The sequence below is a fragment of the Astyanax mexicanus genome, chromosome 7, assembly GCF_023375975.1.
Source record: "Astyanax mexicanus isolate ESR-SI-001 chromosome 7, AstMex3_surface, whole genome shotgun sequence".
Taxonomy (NCBI): domain Eukaryota; kingdom Metazoa; phylum Chordata; class Actinopteri; order Characiformes; family Acestrorhamphidae; genus Astyanax; species Astyanax mexicanus.
In genome coordinates, this window is record NC_064414.1 from 52,427,484 (window position 1) to 52,445,490 (window position 18,007).

General features: G+C 38.0%; 1 protein-coding gene across 2 annotated transcripts in view; it reads right to left on the reverse strand.

Moving 5' to 3' along the window:
• Positions 1-18,007, reverse strand: part of glra3 (glycine receptor, alpha 3) — a 152,560-nt gene that overhangs the window by 88,154 nt on the left and 46,399 nt on the right. For both annotated transcript variants that reach the window (XM_049481396.1, XM_049481397.1), the window contains exon 2: positions 920-1,047. In XM_049481396.1, the coding sequence (XP_049337353.1) occupies positions 920-1,047 (128 nt within the window). The remainder of the gene's footprint in view (positions 1-919; positions 1,048-18,007) is intronic.

Here is an 18,007-nt window from a genome sequence, read left to right on the forward strand (position 1 = left end):
TCCAGTGGAACAAGATGCTATGACACTTTGACCTGAAGATTTCTTTTGTTTTAATTGTAGCTCCGCCTCCTTGTTACCTTGTCCCAGGTGTTCCCTGTTTCCTGTCCCCTTCTTTGTGTATACAGTAAATAGTCCCACTTGTTCTTGTGTTCCTCATCCATGGTATACATCCTACTGTCAGACAGGTTATGTTTTGGTACCACTTTAAAATAAGACTACCTTTATAAAGGGTTTATAAATGGTTTACAATTAGTTTATTAATGGTTACTAATTAGGTTGTAAATGCTTTAAAGATCATTAATAATCAGTTATAACACATAATTAGAAAGGGCAACAGTAAAGATGGCTGTGGGTTCACTATTTGGCAAACAACAGGTCATTGTTGCCCTTTCTATGTATGTGTTATAACCGATTATTAGTGATTTTTAAGGCATTTACAACCTAATTAGTAGCCATTAATAAACGAATTGTAAACCATTTATAAACCCTTTATAAAGGTAGTCTTTATAAAAAGACTAAAGTGGTACCAAAACATGTAACCTGTCTGACTGTAGGACGTATACCACGGATGAGCAACACAGGAACAATGGGGACTATTTACTGTATACACACAGAAGGGGACAGGAAACGGGGAACACCTGGGACCGGGTAACTAAGAGGCGGAGCTACAAACAGGTGAGCATACTGAAGACAGGGGCAGAGACACAGAGACAGACCAGAGGGACACAAAATAGGATGAAAATATGACTCAGTCATAACCAAGCAAAATCTGAGATAGAATGAGATCTGTGTCATTTCTGGATTTCTGGACTAAAACTTGATTAAGAGAACAAAAATGAATTGCTCTTTTAACTGTTTTTCCAATAGATAAAGCTTTCACAGCTGTTTATATACAGTTCTGTTTTCAGCTCAGTCGTACCTTTAAAGTTGGGTCTAATCCTGGCATCGTATCCTGAGGTCCTCCCCATGAGTTTGTCCAGGAAGTCTGAAGGAGACATGGGCACTGCTCTGTTTCGAGGGCTCTCCGGCTCCTTCGTGGCCACCAGACTGAGAGAAAGACAGAAAGAAGGAGAGGTTTTAGACATTAGATTTGCTGTGACGGCCACCACACTCATTTTGGCCCAAACATTTTTTTACTTCTGGATCGAATTCTATATCATGCTGCTTTGGCATCAGCAGCCAAAGTCTGAGAGACTTCAATTGACAATGCTCTCTCTGGGAGGGTAGGTGGTGCTCATCAGTACATTTGATTTACAAGTTCATACTAATCGGAATTGGGTAATTGGCCTTCCAAATTAAGAAGAAATCGGGGTTAAATCATATAGATTTTCACATCTTACGGAACCGTACTGCAGGGGTGTCCAAACTATGGCCCACAGGCCATTTGCGGCCTGTTTCCTTTTTTAGAGTGGCCCGCGAGGTATTTTAGAATTTTTTGAAAGTTGGCCCACTGTTCAGCTGTTTTTTTAACATTCAAAGTTTGAACACTAGGTGTCAGAAATGGACCAGAGAGTCTAAAAGTGGCAAGAGCGAAGTCGTTGCGCAGAAAAACGGGTCAAAGAGTCTAAAAGCAGAGAGGGTGCACAGTTATAGCGCAGAAAAACGGGCCAAAGAGTCTAAAAGCGGAGAGGGTGCGCAGTTATAGCGCAGAAATCAGGCCAAAGAGTCTAAAAGCGGAGAGAGTGCGCTGTTATAGCGCAGAAATCAGGCCAAAGAGTCTAAAAGCGGAGAGGGTGCGCAGTTATAGCGCAGAAAAATGGGCCAAAGAGTCTAAAAGCAGAGAGGGTGCACAATTATAGCGAAGAAAAACAGGCCAAAGAGTCTAAAAGCGTAGAGAGTGCGCAGTTGTTGCATAGAAAAAAAAACGAAGAGTCTAAAAGCAGAGAGAGTGCGCAGTTGTAACGCAGAAAAACGAGCCAAAGAGTCTAAAAGTTGCCGTAACTAAGGAGTTTAATATTAAGAGACATCATGAAATTAAACATCAATTTAAAAAATCTTAGTTTACACAACACTGTGAAAGATAGATAAAGATAATAAGTCAAGTAAAATGGTGTGTAAATGAAATAATCAGGAAAAAAGTATTATTTAAAGTGGTATATTTCATTATTTGTTTTATTACAGAGTCTGTGGCCCGTGACTTCAAATATATTTCTCCTTCCAACAAAAAAAGTTTGGACACCCCTGCCGTACTGGTTGCAGAAAGGCCTTTAAGACATTAAGTTCCATTTCTAATAAAGACTATGGGAAACAAGTGTGTCTACAAACTTTCAATGCATATAGAAGATACCACCATAGAGGTGTTGATGATTCCACCAGAGAATTACAACAAACAGCAGCTAAATGACAGTAATTTACTGTGGGTAACACTAGTTTATCTCTACAACAACAAGCCTGCAGCAAAGACAGTCTCCTGATGGCGGCAGCAGGCGATCCGTACAGCCGGGCTTAACGCCAGCGCTTCTGTAGCCACTGTAAATGAAGAAGACTGTAATCACTCTTTAACACACTCTTCCATACACTCTATCACTGTATATATATATATGTATCTGAGTGTATATATGTGTGTATATTAGTGTGTTAGTGAAGCTAACACTCTCAGTAGCATCTCCAGGGCTTCAGATTGTGCTGCCAGCTCCTCTGAAATCAGCGCCGGTTCCTCTGAGAGTCCGTTGGTATCAGCAGGCTTGTGGCTGCTGCTTAAGGCTACAGCTGAAAGCATTCTTCAAAATCAGGCCTGTTTTTTCATGCCTTCCACTTCCCTCGATTAAAAAGCAATAGTGTTCGTGAATATATTTACGCTGATGGGTGTGGTGGTCTGGAAATGAGGTGTGTTCAGGTAAAGTTCTGGAATATTGCTATCTTGGCAACAGAGGTCAACAGTCAGATGTTCATTGCTATCTTGGCAGTGAATTTTCTAGAATTGTCCCCAATGCACATACACCTCTGCTTGTTACACACATTGCAGTACACAAACCCAACTTTTAGATTAACAATATACAGAATGAACAAGCAGACCAGTTTCATCTGCTGAGAAGCATTGGAAACGTCCAGGTAGTTGCGCCATTAAAAAAAGCAATCCGCCAGAGTCAAGTCAGAGCGCACCTGGCTCTTAATAGGAATGGTGTTATGCCCAAAACACACTCATGATTAATTAATTAAGAGAAATACTACATTCTTTATGCACGTTTCAAGCTGCACAAGGTGTAATTTTCCCATCGTTATGATAGCAAAGATACGCCGACACGCCCTAAATCAAGCTGGACATTGTGTAGTTGATGGTTCGTCTATAGATCAGTAAAATAGGGCCCCAAATGTTTGGGGAATGGATGCCAATTTACTTTTGGATGTAAAGTACTCCAATTTAAAGGATTTTCTCCAAATCTGTGTCTTTTAATAAAGCAAAAATGGCCGTTATACAAACAACCATTTGTAGCACCATTATTTTAAAAAGGAAGATAAAAAAATCAGCGCCGGTATCAGCAGGCTTGTGGCATCCCGCAAAATCAGGCCTGTTTTTTGGGGGAATCTGTAGCTGTGTGGCTGTATTGATCTGACGCCAGTCTGCTCAGTGAAGAGATTTAAGAGCTGTAAGGATAGAGTGATGGAAACCACTGTGTAAACTCCTTCAGGCTATTCAATCAAACAGCTGCTTGAAAATGTGTGGGGTTATTCGGATCTGAGCGCCATTCAACCACCAGCCTACCAATCACCAACTACACAACACTGACTGACTTTAGTTATTTTGTTTGGTCCAGACTTTTTGGGCCCTATAGTACACTCTGCACAAGGCACGTTACAAAGCTCTTTGCCATCTTACACCCCGTTAACAGTCTATTTTCATATCTTGTGCCCACACCGTTAAATTAGCGCCGGACTTTAGGAATAAATCTACACTCTGGAAGTGAGGTATGTGAGGTATGTGCGATGAAAAATACAGGAACTCCACTGACTGATTAAAACCCTGGCAATAGTTTTTATTTATTAATAATAATATAATAATACAATAATAATCTTTCTGATTTGTTGTTTTCCTTCTGTTCGTTATGCATGGAAACCATTGCATGATTATCATAATTTTCTAGATTATATCCTAATTTGCAGGATTTTTCTGCAGATACATTTCTACAGATACACGCTCCCACCAGGAACTATAAATAATTCAATTCTGTCACGCACCGTAAGATATTCTGACCGATATGTCTTCCATGGGAGTGAAGACCTCTACTTTGATTCATCAGATTTACCACCATTCAGGTCCAAATGCCCCTACTATAGACTCTTATATTTTAACTCAAAATGTCATGGGGCATGTAACTAGTTGACCTCCTATGGTGAATTCCCTTTTTACACTACAGGCCTCAGTCAAACTCCAATAATTTATGTCACCTTGCCAACCTTACTCACAAGAAAACACCACACAACTTATACAGGTGGGCGATCCCAAGTCAATCAAACACTTAATGGCAAATTCAAATTTCTCTTCATGACTTCTAGCATGCCACTGTAGATATGTTATGGTAGGGTTCAAGCTCCATTAGTAGACGACTGGTAGGTGGTGGTAGATCACCATAACCAGGTTTTGAGCAGGTAAAATCTAAACACCGATTAATGTGGCTGAGATGGGCGGAAAAACGTCAGGTTTATAACTCAGACAATGACCTACTGTAAGAAAGCAACATGTGCCACCAACTACCAGCAGAGGGCCTGGACACTGCAGTGCATGAGCCGGTGAATCTGGGCTCATGCTCATCTGAAAATCTGTTGGATTTTCCCGCCTTTTTTTCACTGCCATTTTCAAAGCCTTTTCCAAAGCCACTGCACACATTCTAAGTAGTGCACTGGTCTGTAGTCCCAAAAGTTGGAAGTTGCAAATCCCAGTTCAATCACTCCATTCCATATACAGCAAACCATCTACATCCAGATATATCAATAATAATAAATATATTAATAAACAAAAATATAAATTTGAGTCCACCTCCCCCCATAACACCGTAACATCTATAATATCACTCTGAAAGTGAGCAGAGAGTGGAAGGAGATTGTGCAGAAGATTCAGAGCGGATGTTGTCTGGGAGGAACAGTCTTTGCCCCCGGGGTCTCGAGCATCCACTCATATAACAGATAAAGATGTGGAGTAAACAAAGCAGTGCCAAGATTCATTAACACAGAATAATAAGAAGAAGAAAACAACAGAGAAATGAACAGAACACAGCATTTATAGACCGCCGCTCATAAACGCAGGACTGTGACAGTGCTAACTGAGCCGTTTGTATCGCAGAGAGTTTATAAATGTGAGACTACACTTAACCTTTACAGCTTGAGTGAATATTATCGTCTGTATAAAACACAACTGCAGTCTGCCTGACATTTACACACTCCACACCGCTAAATACCAAGTGCTGACGGGGTGGAGAGAGCTGAAAACATGCAGTAACGCAACCAAAACATGCAAAACACCCTTAAAACGAGCATTAAATTATATTTTCTTTTCCCACAGGTGGACTTATAGTAAAGTATCTGCATAAAGTGGCTGTGAATGTAGGTAGTGATTTGTATTCCAGTTTGTTGTGATGAGGTTACATCCCAATTAACAATTTTTAGCTGTTAGAATGTGTTTGGAAAGCCAAATTTTGGTTCTCTGAATGTTCTTAAACATTATGTGAGAAACGTGTTTTTTTTTAATATAACACTGTAATGCAAACCATTATTTTACCACAAGCAACCAACACAAACATTTACACCAGACACTACTACATCTGCAAATCATCCAGCATATAAGAAACCCATCCCTCACTAAAACTCTTTACACTGATGCTTTATGGCAGAAGATACTAGAGCATCCAAGCCTCCAATACTGGACTCTGTAACAGCTTCTTTCCCTAGACAGTGAGACTCCTCAACACACACAGACTCATGTATGTCTATTTGTGTCCCTGCTGTATTGTACACATAGTGTCTCCCATCCTTTCTTTTATTATATCTATTATCTGTACCTGCTGTAAAATTGGGAAGGAGAGTAACGTAATTTCAATTCTTTGTATGTCCTGTACATATGCAGTATTGACAATAAAACTACTTGACTTGACTTGACTACAGTGGTGTGAAAAATATTACCCTCCTTACAAATTTCTTTTGTTTTTGCATTTTCGTCATACTTACATTTTTCAGATTAACATAAAATATTGAATATCAAACAAGTATAACCAGAGTAAATATAAAAGTCACTTTTTAAATGATTATTTCATTTATTAAGGGAAAAAAATCCAAAATCCAAAAAAAAAACAATCTAGCACTTAATGAAAAAGTGTTTGCCCCCATAAATAAACTGTGATTAATCACACTTTTTTGAAAAGTTGGAGTTCAATTACACTACTAACCACAACCAGGTCTGATTACAACATGAAGCAGCTAAAAGATCTCAAAAAGCAATACATATTACCCCGGTCTGAGGAAATTCATTTATAAAATCATTTCTAAAGCTTTGCGACTCCAGTGAACCACAGTGATTCACTATTATTATTATTCACTAATGGAGAAAACATGGAACACTGGTGAACCTTCCCAGGAGTGACCGGCCGATCGAACAAAATTACTCCAAAAGGGCATGAACAACTCATCCAGGAGGTCACAAAACAACCCAGAACTGCATTTAAAGAACTGCAGGATCTCACTCGCCTCAGTTAAGATCAGTGTTAATCATTCAATAATAAGAAATAAGAGACTGGGTGAAAATGGTCTCCATGGGAGAATTTCAATATAAAAAACACTGCTGACCTAAATTTACCAACTAACATCTTGATGATCTCCAGAACTTTGGGTAAATATTCTTGGACTAATGTGACAAAAATTAAACTTCCTGGAAGGTGTGTGTCCCGTTATATTTGGCGTGAACTATAAAGCTATACAATCTTTAGAAAAAGAACATCAAACTGAACGTAGTAAAACATTGGATTTGGCTATATCTCTAACACACAAGCAGAGTGTGTTAAATTTGCATTCAGACCATCTGAAGAGGCTCGGTACATTGAGTACTGAGTGTGTGATTGGGATCAACCGTCGGTCACTCTCTCAGTTCAGGCATGCCGGGGGTCAGGGGTCATGCTGGGAGATTAGGATTAAAAGGTAGTGATCTCGCTGCGGACGTGATGTGGAATTACGCTATTAAACACACACACACAGAAACCTACACACACTGTGCTGGTTTTGCTATTCTTGTAAGGACCTTCCATTGATAGTTGACAGTCGTGTGTTTACTATGCGTAACGTTACCAAGGCACATGTTTAAACTCCCAACTGTACGTCCACAACGAACGTGATAAAATCGCTCTGTGAGTCGCTTGGGGGCGTGTCTCACTCAGAAGGAGCTGTCGCTGGTGTGTGTTTTCCAAAAACGAGAGTTCAGCATATCTACACAATTCCTAAACATTAAACAGTGGGACAGACGATTCACAAACAATAAATCTTTATATCCTTTATAGCTATTATTAATTACAATTATTTAACATAATTATTTCATATTACAATAAATGGGTTTACTTAAATATAATACATTATTTTGCTTAATGTAGTAAATCGTTCTCTTAATTTATATATATATTTTTCCATAATTTAAAATATTGCTAACTTAATGTAATAAATAATTCCTTGTATGTAATTAATATGTTTACTTAAATATATTAAATCATCCTCTTGATTTAGTAAACAGTCTTTCTCTTAATTTAATAAATAAATCCCTCAGTTTTAATTTGTAGTTTTCTATTAAATAAGGTAATTCTCTAAGGATTTACTTACAGAATGATGTCCACATATGAGGACTTTAGTGATATATTTTGATAGAACACAATCAAGTCACAATTAGTATTGATTTTACATTTATTTCATCATTTTTTGCCTGAGAGCAAAACAAAAGTAGAAACAACAATTGTGCCTCTTTAAGTAATATAGCTAATTTGAAGGGCTACTTCAACACAAACACATAAAGTAAAAAAAAAAACAGAAACATTTACTGTTTATTTAAAGTTCCGATCAAATTAAAACTGTAACATGTTCTTCTGCCACCACTAGGTGACAGTATAATGGCCTCATAAGAGGACACCAGGCTCTTATAGAGCAAAATTTAGTGTTGTGGTCTAGACAAGCCAAAATGAGACGTCCACACATGTGGACACCAGGTCCTAGGAGGTTAAGGTAGTGTTACTGTGAGTCGTGCAGTAGAAGTACAGTAGAATGCAGATGACATGTCTCTCCAAACTATCACTGATTGGTGGAAACTTCACACTAGACCTCGAGCAGTTTGGACTGTGTGTCTCTCCACTCTTCCTCCAGACTCTGCTCCCTTAATTTACTTTAAATGAAATTTACTGATGATCAGTGATGGTTTGGAGAGTCATGTCTGTCATCTGCTGGTGTTGATCCACTGTGTTTTATTATCAAGTCTAAAGTCAGTGCAGTTTTGTTTTCCCAAAAAATCTTACAGCACTTCATGCTTCAGTCTGCTACTGACAACTTTTATGGAGATGCGGATTTCATTTTCCAGCAGGATTTGGTACACTGCCCACACTGGAAATTTTTGGGTTTTCATCAACAATAAAAGAAATAAACACTTAAAATAGATCACTCTGTGTTTAATACATCTATATAATATATCTATAAAATATGAGTTCCACATTTTGAGCTGAATTAGAGAAATAAAGTAACTTTTCATTGATATTCTAATTTTTTGAGATGCACTACTATGTGATGCTACAGCATTAGAAGATAGAAGACATTAGCTACTTTAGAAGATGGGAAATCAGCCAAACACCCAACATTATTCTACAAAGCCTATAAATTAAAGCAAAACAATATATATGACTGACTCTAGAACAGCAATAAATGCTGGATACCTTCAGCATAGAGCTCAACACAAAAGGGACCCCACAGTTACGTCATCTGTCAATGATTGATTGATGAAATAATAAACATATAATAATTAATACTGCACTTTCTAAATAACATAACCTTAACCTCAGTGATCAAAAATACATAGAAAAACATTTAGATGTTCTGATTAAAGAAACCCTTTTTTTTTGTAAGGTCCCCACAAAGGTAGCAAAACCTGCACACACACACAATCACTCCCAGACTGTGTGTTTGAGTACAGCTCAGATTTGTTTTCCTCCGCTGACACTGGCATCCCTTAAGGGTTGAGTTGCCAGATATTCTCAAATTTATGCATTTATTCACATTTTTGGAGGGATTTTGGAGGCCCTAAAGCACAGGAACGCTAGAACAGGAGCCTGCTGTGCACAGAGCCGAGTCTGGGTGGAGGAGAGGTGGAGGAGCAGAGCGGTGGTCTCCAGGAAGGAGTTCAACACAGCCTGAGGGGGATGCCGTCTTCCAGCCTGAACAATTCAATTCAATTCTGCTTCCATTTTCATTTCCATGGTGGATTTCTGTACAGTGCTGCGATCTACATTTGCCTCCAAGGTGGAGATCTTCCCTTCCATCAAAATGTACATTAACGTCATCATAAACTCCATTAATAATGATGATAATAAACACTGATGGATCACGTGTCACTGTATAATGAGTCATATTGATGAGTCCAGATGCTGAAACTGTATGTAGCATCACTTAATTAACTGCATCCTACATAATAAATGAATAGTGAAGTGATCTATCAGACTATGAAAGAACACATAAGGAATAGTGTAGTAACTTAAAAGTGTTAAACAAACTAAAATACTCTGTGCAGAAGCTTTTAGATGCTCTTATCTGGGGAGCTGTTTAATGGTGGGCGGTCCTGATGAGTGCCAGTTTCATCATCATCATCATAATGTTTGTGCTGGTATTTTTTGTGACTGCACTTGAGAATACTTTTTTTAAAGCTCTTGAAAAGTTTTAGATTGACTGACCTTGCTGGACAGTATTCAACCTCTTTCTTACAAAATAGCACCTCACCACTTATACAAGTATAGGCATTCCCTAGCTGCCCCCTGAAATATCACTTAATATTTTTTCAATATTTTACTGCTAAAACCTACTGTTATGTTTAAAACTAGGGGTGTCACAATTTCAATATTTTATCGTAATCGATCAAAATTATGTCATGGTCTCAAGCCTCGAAGTCCAAAAGAGGATCGACGATCCCTCCCCCAGCACACTGTAGCCGACGCTGCGGACATTGTGACTGCTCAAAGAGCAGCCCTTTCTCCAGAGAATGTGAACATTCTCATCTTCTTAAAGAAAAACTTAAAAATATAAAAATAACACTTGTTTTGTCCAGCCTCAAATTTGTTAATAGTTTTGGTACCTTAAGGAGCATCTTTCTCTCAGATAAAGTTAATAATATATCTTTATTAAAGAAAAAGTATTAGCCTTATTTTTCATGTTTAACTGTTATAGTAGAATAGAGTTCAGTTTGTTAAGGCTCTAATTGTTCTATTATTTTCTACATGACTGTTCCTGTATTTTTTTATTATTTATTTTGTTATGTTGCACATTGCTGTTTTAATAGTGCGCACTGCTGCTACCAAAAAAAAGCCACTAGATGGCATTACATATATATCTTAATTAAATTATTTACATTTGACCATTAGTGCCTAATGTGGTGTATTACAGATCACTTGTATCACTTTGCATCACTTATATCAAGCCCACCTTTGAAATAAGATATTGTAAATTTGATGAATCAAACCAATGACTGACCATAGACTAATCTAAAACTGGCATAGGCCTCTCTGCTGTAAAAAAAAAAAAAGAAACAAGAAAATCGAATCTTTAGAGATTTAGAGAATCGTGACACTCCTACTGGAAACAGTGCGATATGTTTAAGCATAGTGCAAATGTAGGCAATAGTTAGATATGTTTTGTCATTTTATTTAGTACATAATGTCATTTCTAACGTCAATCTATATAGGGTATGGCAATATACAGATATTTACATTATTATTTACATAAAACACAATGAAAACATCTCAGTTGTCACTGTTTCACAATTTCTTGACAAATGGAACAACATAAAAACTACAAAATAACCTGAAATACAATCTTTTTACATCAACTTCCATTGAAAGTTGGTTAAACACGGTTTTATCTCCCTTCGTAAAGTTGATGTATTGGAGATACACCCACAATATGGGACAGAAATGATAATTTGTTAAAAATTTTAAAAATGTTAATTTATGTATGGCTGAGTTTTTTATGATACATCTTCAAATTCCTCAATAAACAATGCGAGTCATTTTTGACCCATGTGTGCAATAGAGGGGTAGCGATACAAACAGAGCTTTAATTTAAAAATTAAGAAAAGGAAAAATAAAATGTATGTAAAAGGATGTATGATAATTACAAATAAGATAATTGAGGAATATCTTAAATTCTGAATTAATTAATTTATTGCTAAGATATGATGAAGTTCAACTTATATAGCACCTTTCTAGAAACCCAAGGACACTTTACAATTTACACGTTTTTACACACAAGCACATTACACATGAACACTCATCCACACACCGGTGAGAAGTGGCAGCCAATAGCGCACGGCGTACTCTCAACCGGAAACAACCGTCCACCTGGAGGACTGCATCATCCAGCACTACAGCATTTACACAGCACAGCAGTGACAATCCATATCTGGGCACAGTCATACACACACATTTTACACACACACACAAACCTACATACATACCACACACTTTACACAAACACACCAGATCAATTTTTAGAGTATTCAATTTTTCTGGGCAATTAAGTGTGTTCAATTTACCTGACCTCCATGTTTTTGGACTGTGGGAGAAACCGGAGTCCCCGGAGGAAAACCACGCAGACACGGGGAGTACATGGAAACTCCACCCAGATAGGGACTTGAACCCAAGACCCCAGTGCTGGGAGGCGAACGTGCTAACCACTAAGCCACTGTGCCCCCACATCCCTATTTAAACAGTGTGATATGTCAAGATATATGGTGTATAGTGTGGCACAGTGGATAACACCACTGTCTGCTTGTGAGACTGGGGTTCAATTCCTGGTCTGAGTGACTGAATGCTGCTCTACACCAATAAGAGTCCTTGGGCAAGACTCCCAACACTACATTGGTCCAACTCTTTAACAGGAATAACCTTGTAAATCACTCTGGATAAGATCATCAGATAAATGCCATAAATGCTAATGTAAACATCATAGAAACGCTCAGCCATACATGAATTTACACAGAAAATGAATGCTATAATGTTGCACATTAGAGGGGGTGTGTATATGTTGCACATCAAAGGATTAAAAGTGACTGTAACATTAATACAGATCTGATATCTGCCTTATTTATTCATTATTTAGAACAATAGGACCAGGTGGAATATGAGAATAGAGAGAATACAGTGAAAGAAAAGCTGAATCTGCTGCTTCTCTAATCCTCCAGTGGTCAGTCTGAGCAGAGACTGAGCTTCTCTCAGTAAGCATGTTCTCACCACAGAAGATCAGGGGTCTATCTGAGATCAGACGGAGGGTCTCGTTACCTGCAGAACCCCCACAATCCCCTCAGGATCTGGAGAGAGTTCTGATTAACCCTCACTAACAAACTCTACCTCTCTCTCTTTTCTTCTATCTGTCAATCTCCCTCATGCTCTCAATCTCTCTCGCTTTAATTCTAATTTACTGTATTTTTGTAATTACAAGACACACTGTTTTTTTTTAAGGCACACTATCAATGAATGTCTATTTTCTGGTCTATATTCATACATAAGGAGCACTGGATTATAAGGCACATTAATCGGCACTAGTAAGGAACAGGGGTGACTAAGTTAAGTAGGCTAAGCTAAGTAATCAAAACTGTAATTCTTAAAAAGAATCAAGTCAAACGAGTGCTAGATGTTAATCTACACAGATTTCTTTTCTGAATACTATTTATTTGGGTGAGTAAAGCGCTTGCATTTATTTAAGCTTAAGCTTAGATTTCCGAAGTTTTACTTAGGCTTGGTGCAGCAGCATTAGCATTAGCGACTAACAGCTAACACACTAAGGAACCCTGAGTGTTACGATAAGCCATGGCGATACTAGCTAGCGGTTCGTCCCATGTAGCTTGGTTCAACACAGTAAACATGCAGACTACAGTCCAATATACTTGCCTCTGATTGCAAAAGAGCTATGGTTAGCTGCTAATGCTAATGCTGCTCCAGCAGTGATAGCTGGGGTTAGAAGCAGACTACACCCCGATATACTCGCCTCTGAACACAAAAGAGGAGGGGCTTGTTACCTGTAGAACCACCTCAATCCCCTCAGGATCCGACAAGAGTTCTTATTAACCCTCACTAACAAACTTTCTGTCAATTTTCCTTATGTCTCACTTTATTTCTTATTTACTGTATTTTTCTCATTATAAGACATTCATTATCAATGAATGTCTATTTTCTGGTCTATATTCATACATAAGGAACACTGGATTATAAGGCACATTATGCGGCACTAGTAAGGAACAGGGGTGACTAAGTTAAGTAAAACTAAGCTAAGTAAACAAAACTGTAATTCCTAAAAATAAAAAAAGTTTTCCTTTAAAGTCAAACGAGTGCTGGATGTTAATCTACACAGATTTCTCTTCTGAAAACTGGTTATTTGGGTGAGTAAAGCACTTGCATTTATTTACAGTAAGCTTAGATTTCCATATTTCCACTAAGGCTGGGTGCAGCAGCATTAACATTAGCGACTAACAGCTAACACACTAAGGAACCCTGAGTGTTACGATAAGTCAGGGCGATATTAGCTAGCGTTTCGTCCCATGTAGCTTGGTTTAACACAGTAAACATGCAGACTACAGTCCAATATACTTGCCTCTGATTGCAAAAGAGCTATGGTTAGCTGCTAATGCTAATGCTGCTCCAGCAGTGATAGCTGGGGTTAGTAGCAGACTACACTCCGATATAGCGTTAGTGACTCATAGCTAACACACTGAAGAACCTCGAGTGTTCCAATAAGCCAGGGCAATATAAGCTAGAGGTTGGTCCCACGTAGCTTTTTTTAACAGGGTAAACATGCAGTCTACTGTTCGATATACTCGCCTCTGAACGGTGAAAGAGCTAGTGTTTAGTGCACTTAGTGTCTAATGCTAAGGCTGCTCCAGCAGTGTTAGCTGGGGGTTAGTAGCAGACTACACGCCGATATACGCACCTCTGAATGGCAAAAGAGCTAGCACTTATCACGCTTAGCAGCTAATGCTATTGCTAAGGCTGCTCCAGCCTTAGTGCTGGAGAAAGTTCGCTGAAACTCCTTTATAATGCTGTACTTCAGCAGAGTGGCTTTACTTTTCCTTAATATCTGACTGGTAGAATTCATACATAAGGAACACAGGATTACAAGGCGCTCTGATGACTTTTGGGAAAATTTAAAGAAGTTTAAATGCACCTTATAGAGTGAAAAATCTGGTTCTCCCTCTGTCTTTTCATCCTTTCTTTCTCTGTTCTCTCGGGGTTCCTCTGCTGTTGTGAGGAGTAAAGCTTGTGACTCATGTTTTGCACTGTTTGGAAACATGCGCTAACAGTAAGTGAACGCTGTGGGGATGTGGTTATAATGAACGTGGCTCTGTGTGAGGAAGGACAGCATGGGCGTGTGTTCGCTGAGAGCTGAGGTAACATCTTTGACGGTTACTGTTCTCCTCCAGGCCTGTCGAGATACAGAGGGACTGTGTGTTAACAGAAGATTCACATCACTGGGAGGAAGCACATGCTAGCTTCTATTCTACCACTGTGTGTGATGGGGGGAATATCTAGTGACTGCTTTAGGGAGAGAACTGTAGCAAGTTAGGGCCCTATTTTAGTGATTTATAGCAAAACGGTCAATTGTGCATCTCACAGCTTGATTTAGGGGTGTGGGAGAAGCTTACGTGTGACTTCTGGTCATGTTTTGAAAAAGTAGCCACAAAGCAATATGGTTAAAAAGAATGTGACCTCTGCATTTTATTTTTAAGGTTATGTTTTAAAGATTTACAAAATATGAAATATGAAATGTTGCAAAAAGATTTGATACAGTAAAGAACCTAAAATTATTGTAATTGTAATAATGTTCTATTTGTTTAAATTGTCGTTTCATTTTCTCAATCACATCATTTAAACAAAAAAATAATAGACCATTTAAATCGAAAAATTGTTCCGGAATGTAAAATCGTATCTGAATCGAATCGTGACCCCTAAAAATCGGAATTAAATCAATGAGAGATAATAATTTGACCCTAATAATTATTTTCCATGACTACAGATTCTAAAGAGTCTTTTCACATGGTTGTTAAACAAATGAGAAGCTACTCCCTGCATCAGTTATGGTTCAATTACTTAGGGTTGCCAAAAGAAACATAATCACCACTATCAGCACTAAATATTGTCAAATGGGATCCAAATGATTCTAGCAAATATCACATCCACATTCAATGTAAAAAAAAAAACTTCACATACATATATCTCACACGTCAATCTAGTACTCTTTAGCTTCCATAAGACATGACAAAAGTCATGGAACAGGATACTTGTTCCTGTGATATTACATGTTATTGTTACATGTTGCAAAAAGATTTGATACAGTAAGGAACCTAAAATTACTGTGTTAAATAAATGTTCTATTTGTTTAAATTGTCATTTCATTTTCTCAATCACATAATTTAAACAAAAATTTTATAGACTATTTAAATCGAAAAATTGTTCCGGAATGTAAAATCGTATCTGAATCGAATCGTGACCCCAAAAATCGGAATCGAATCACTGAGAGATAATAATTTGACCCTTCTGTAACAGATGAACATCTTTCCCTTGACTACAGATTCTAAAGAGTCTTTTCACATGGTTGTTAAACAAATGAGAAGCTACTCCCTGCATCAGTTATGGTTCAATTACTTAGGGTTGCCAAAAGAAACATAATCACCAGAGCACTAAATATTGTATCACATCCAAATTAAAAAAAAAAAAAAAAACTTCACACATATATCTCACACATCAATCTAGCATTCTTTAGCTTCCATAAGACATGACAAAAGTCATGGAACAGGATACTTGTTCCTGTGATATTACATGTTATTGTTACATGTTGCAAAAAGATTTGATACAGTAAGGAACCTAAAATTACTGTGTTAAATAAATGTTCTATTTGTTTAAATTGTCATTTCATTTTCTCAATCACATAATTAAAACAAAAATTTTATCGATCATTTAAATCGAAAAATTTAAAATCGTACTTGAATCGAATCAATGAGAGATAATAATTTCACCATTCTGTAACAGATGAACAGGGTTAGGGTTGCCAAATGAAACATAATCACCAGAGCACTAAATATTGTCCAATGAAATCCAAGTGATTCTGGCAGAAATCACATCCACATTCAGTGTAAAAAAAAACTTCACACACATATCTCACAGGTCAGAGCAGCACACTTTAGCTTCCATAAGACATGACAAAAGTCATGGAACAGGATACTCCTGCTCCTGTGATATGACATGTTATTGTTTTCCTTCATACTCAGTTTTCCAATGACAGTGATGGTTTCTTCCAGAGATTTCCTTCACACAGCGAGCGCGGCTCAATAAAAGACAGGCCGAGCCCCTTAGTGCCTTCAAGCGCACACACACACACACACACAATCTCAATCCAAGGGAGGCCAGTCACCATGGCAACTAGCGGGCATCGAAGTGTCAGTGTGGTGGTCAGTGGAGCGAGGCGGTCACAGTGGATGTTCTAGTTGAACCCGATCGAACAGGATTGAGAGGGATTGTGTGTGTGTGTGTGTGTGTGTGTATGTCTGTGTGTGTGTGTGTGTGTGTGTGGTACATTCATCCACTCTCTAAACTCTGCTTCAGTGCACAGAAGAACCTGAGGAAAAAGTCTGGCGGGTTCAAGTTTCACTTCTGATCCAATTCACTTCAATTTTCAGTTCAATTTGAGTCATATAGCCCTTTCTCACAGGTGCTGACGGACCCTGTGGGACCAGTTAAAATCCATAAAACCAGTTTAACAGAACCTGTATGACACAGCTGAGTTTCCATCCTGACTGGACCACAAACAGAATCCAGGGCCCTATTTTATATATCTATAGGCAAACCATCGACTGTGCACCGTGCAGATTAATTTAGGGTGTTTCTGTGTGTCTTTGCTATCATAACGATGGGAAAAGTACACCTTTCGTGGCTAGAAATGTGCAAAATGCATGTACTTATTCTCTTAATTAAAATCAATGGTGTGTTCATTTTGGGCGTAATATAAAATAAACCAATCAGCGTGTCACTTGCCATTCAGTTTAAGAGCCAGGTGCGCTCTGACTTATTTTGCAGTATTGCTATTTTATTGGTGCAACTACCTGGACATGTCCAACATTCTCAGCAGAGGAAACTGTTGGTTAATTTATGGGAACAGCAATGTTATTTTATTTTGTTGCCAAGACAGCAATGAACGTCTTACTGTACTGACATCTATCTAGGTTGTAATCAGTCAGTGGCGCACCTGTGTTTTTTGTTGCCAAAGATAGCAATACACCAAAGACCACCTGAGACCATCGGTGTACATACAGCTGTGGACAAAAATTAAAGAGAGTTTCTGAATCAGTTTCTCTGATTTTGCTATTTATAGGTTTATGTTTGAGTAAAATGAACATTGTTGTTTTATTCTATAAACTACAGACAACATTTCTCCCAAATTCCACAATATTGTCCTTTAGAGCATTTATTTGCAGAAAATGAGAAATGGCTGAAAAAAAAAAAGATGCAGAGCTTTCAGACCTCAAATAATGCAAAGAAAACAAGTTCATATTCATAAAGTTTTAAAAGTTCAGAAATCAATATTTGGTGGAATAACCCTGTTTTTTAATCACAGTTTTCATGCATCTTGGCATCATGTTCTCCTCCACCAGTCTTACACACTGCTTTTGGATAACTTTATGCTGCTTTACTCCTGGTGCAAAAATTTAAGCAGTTCAGTTTGGTTTGATGGCTTATGATCATCCATCTTCCTCTTGATTATATTCCAGAGCTTTGACACTAGTTATTGCATTATCAACCATTAA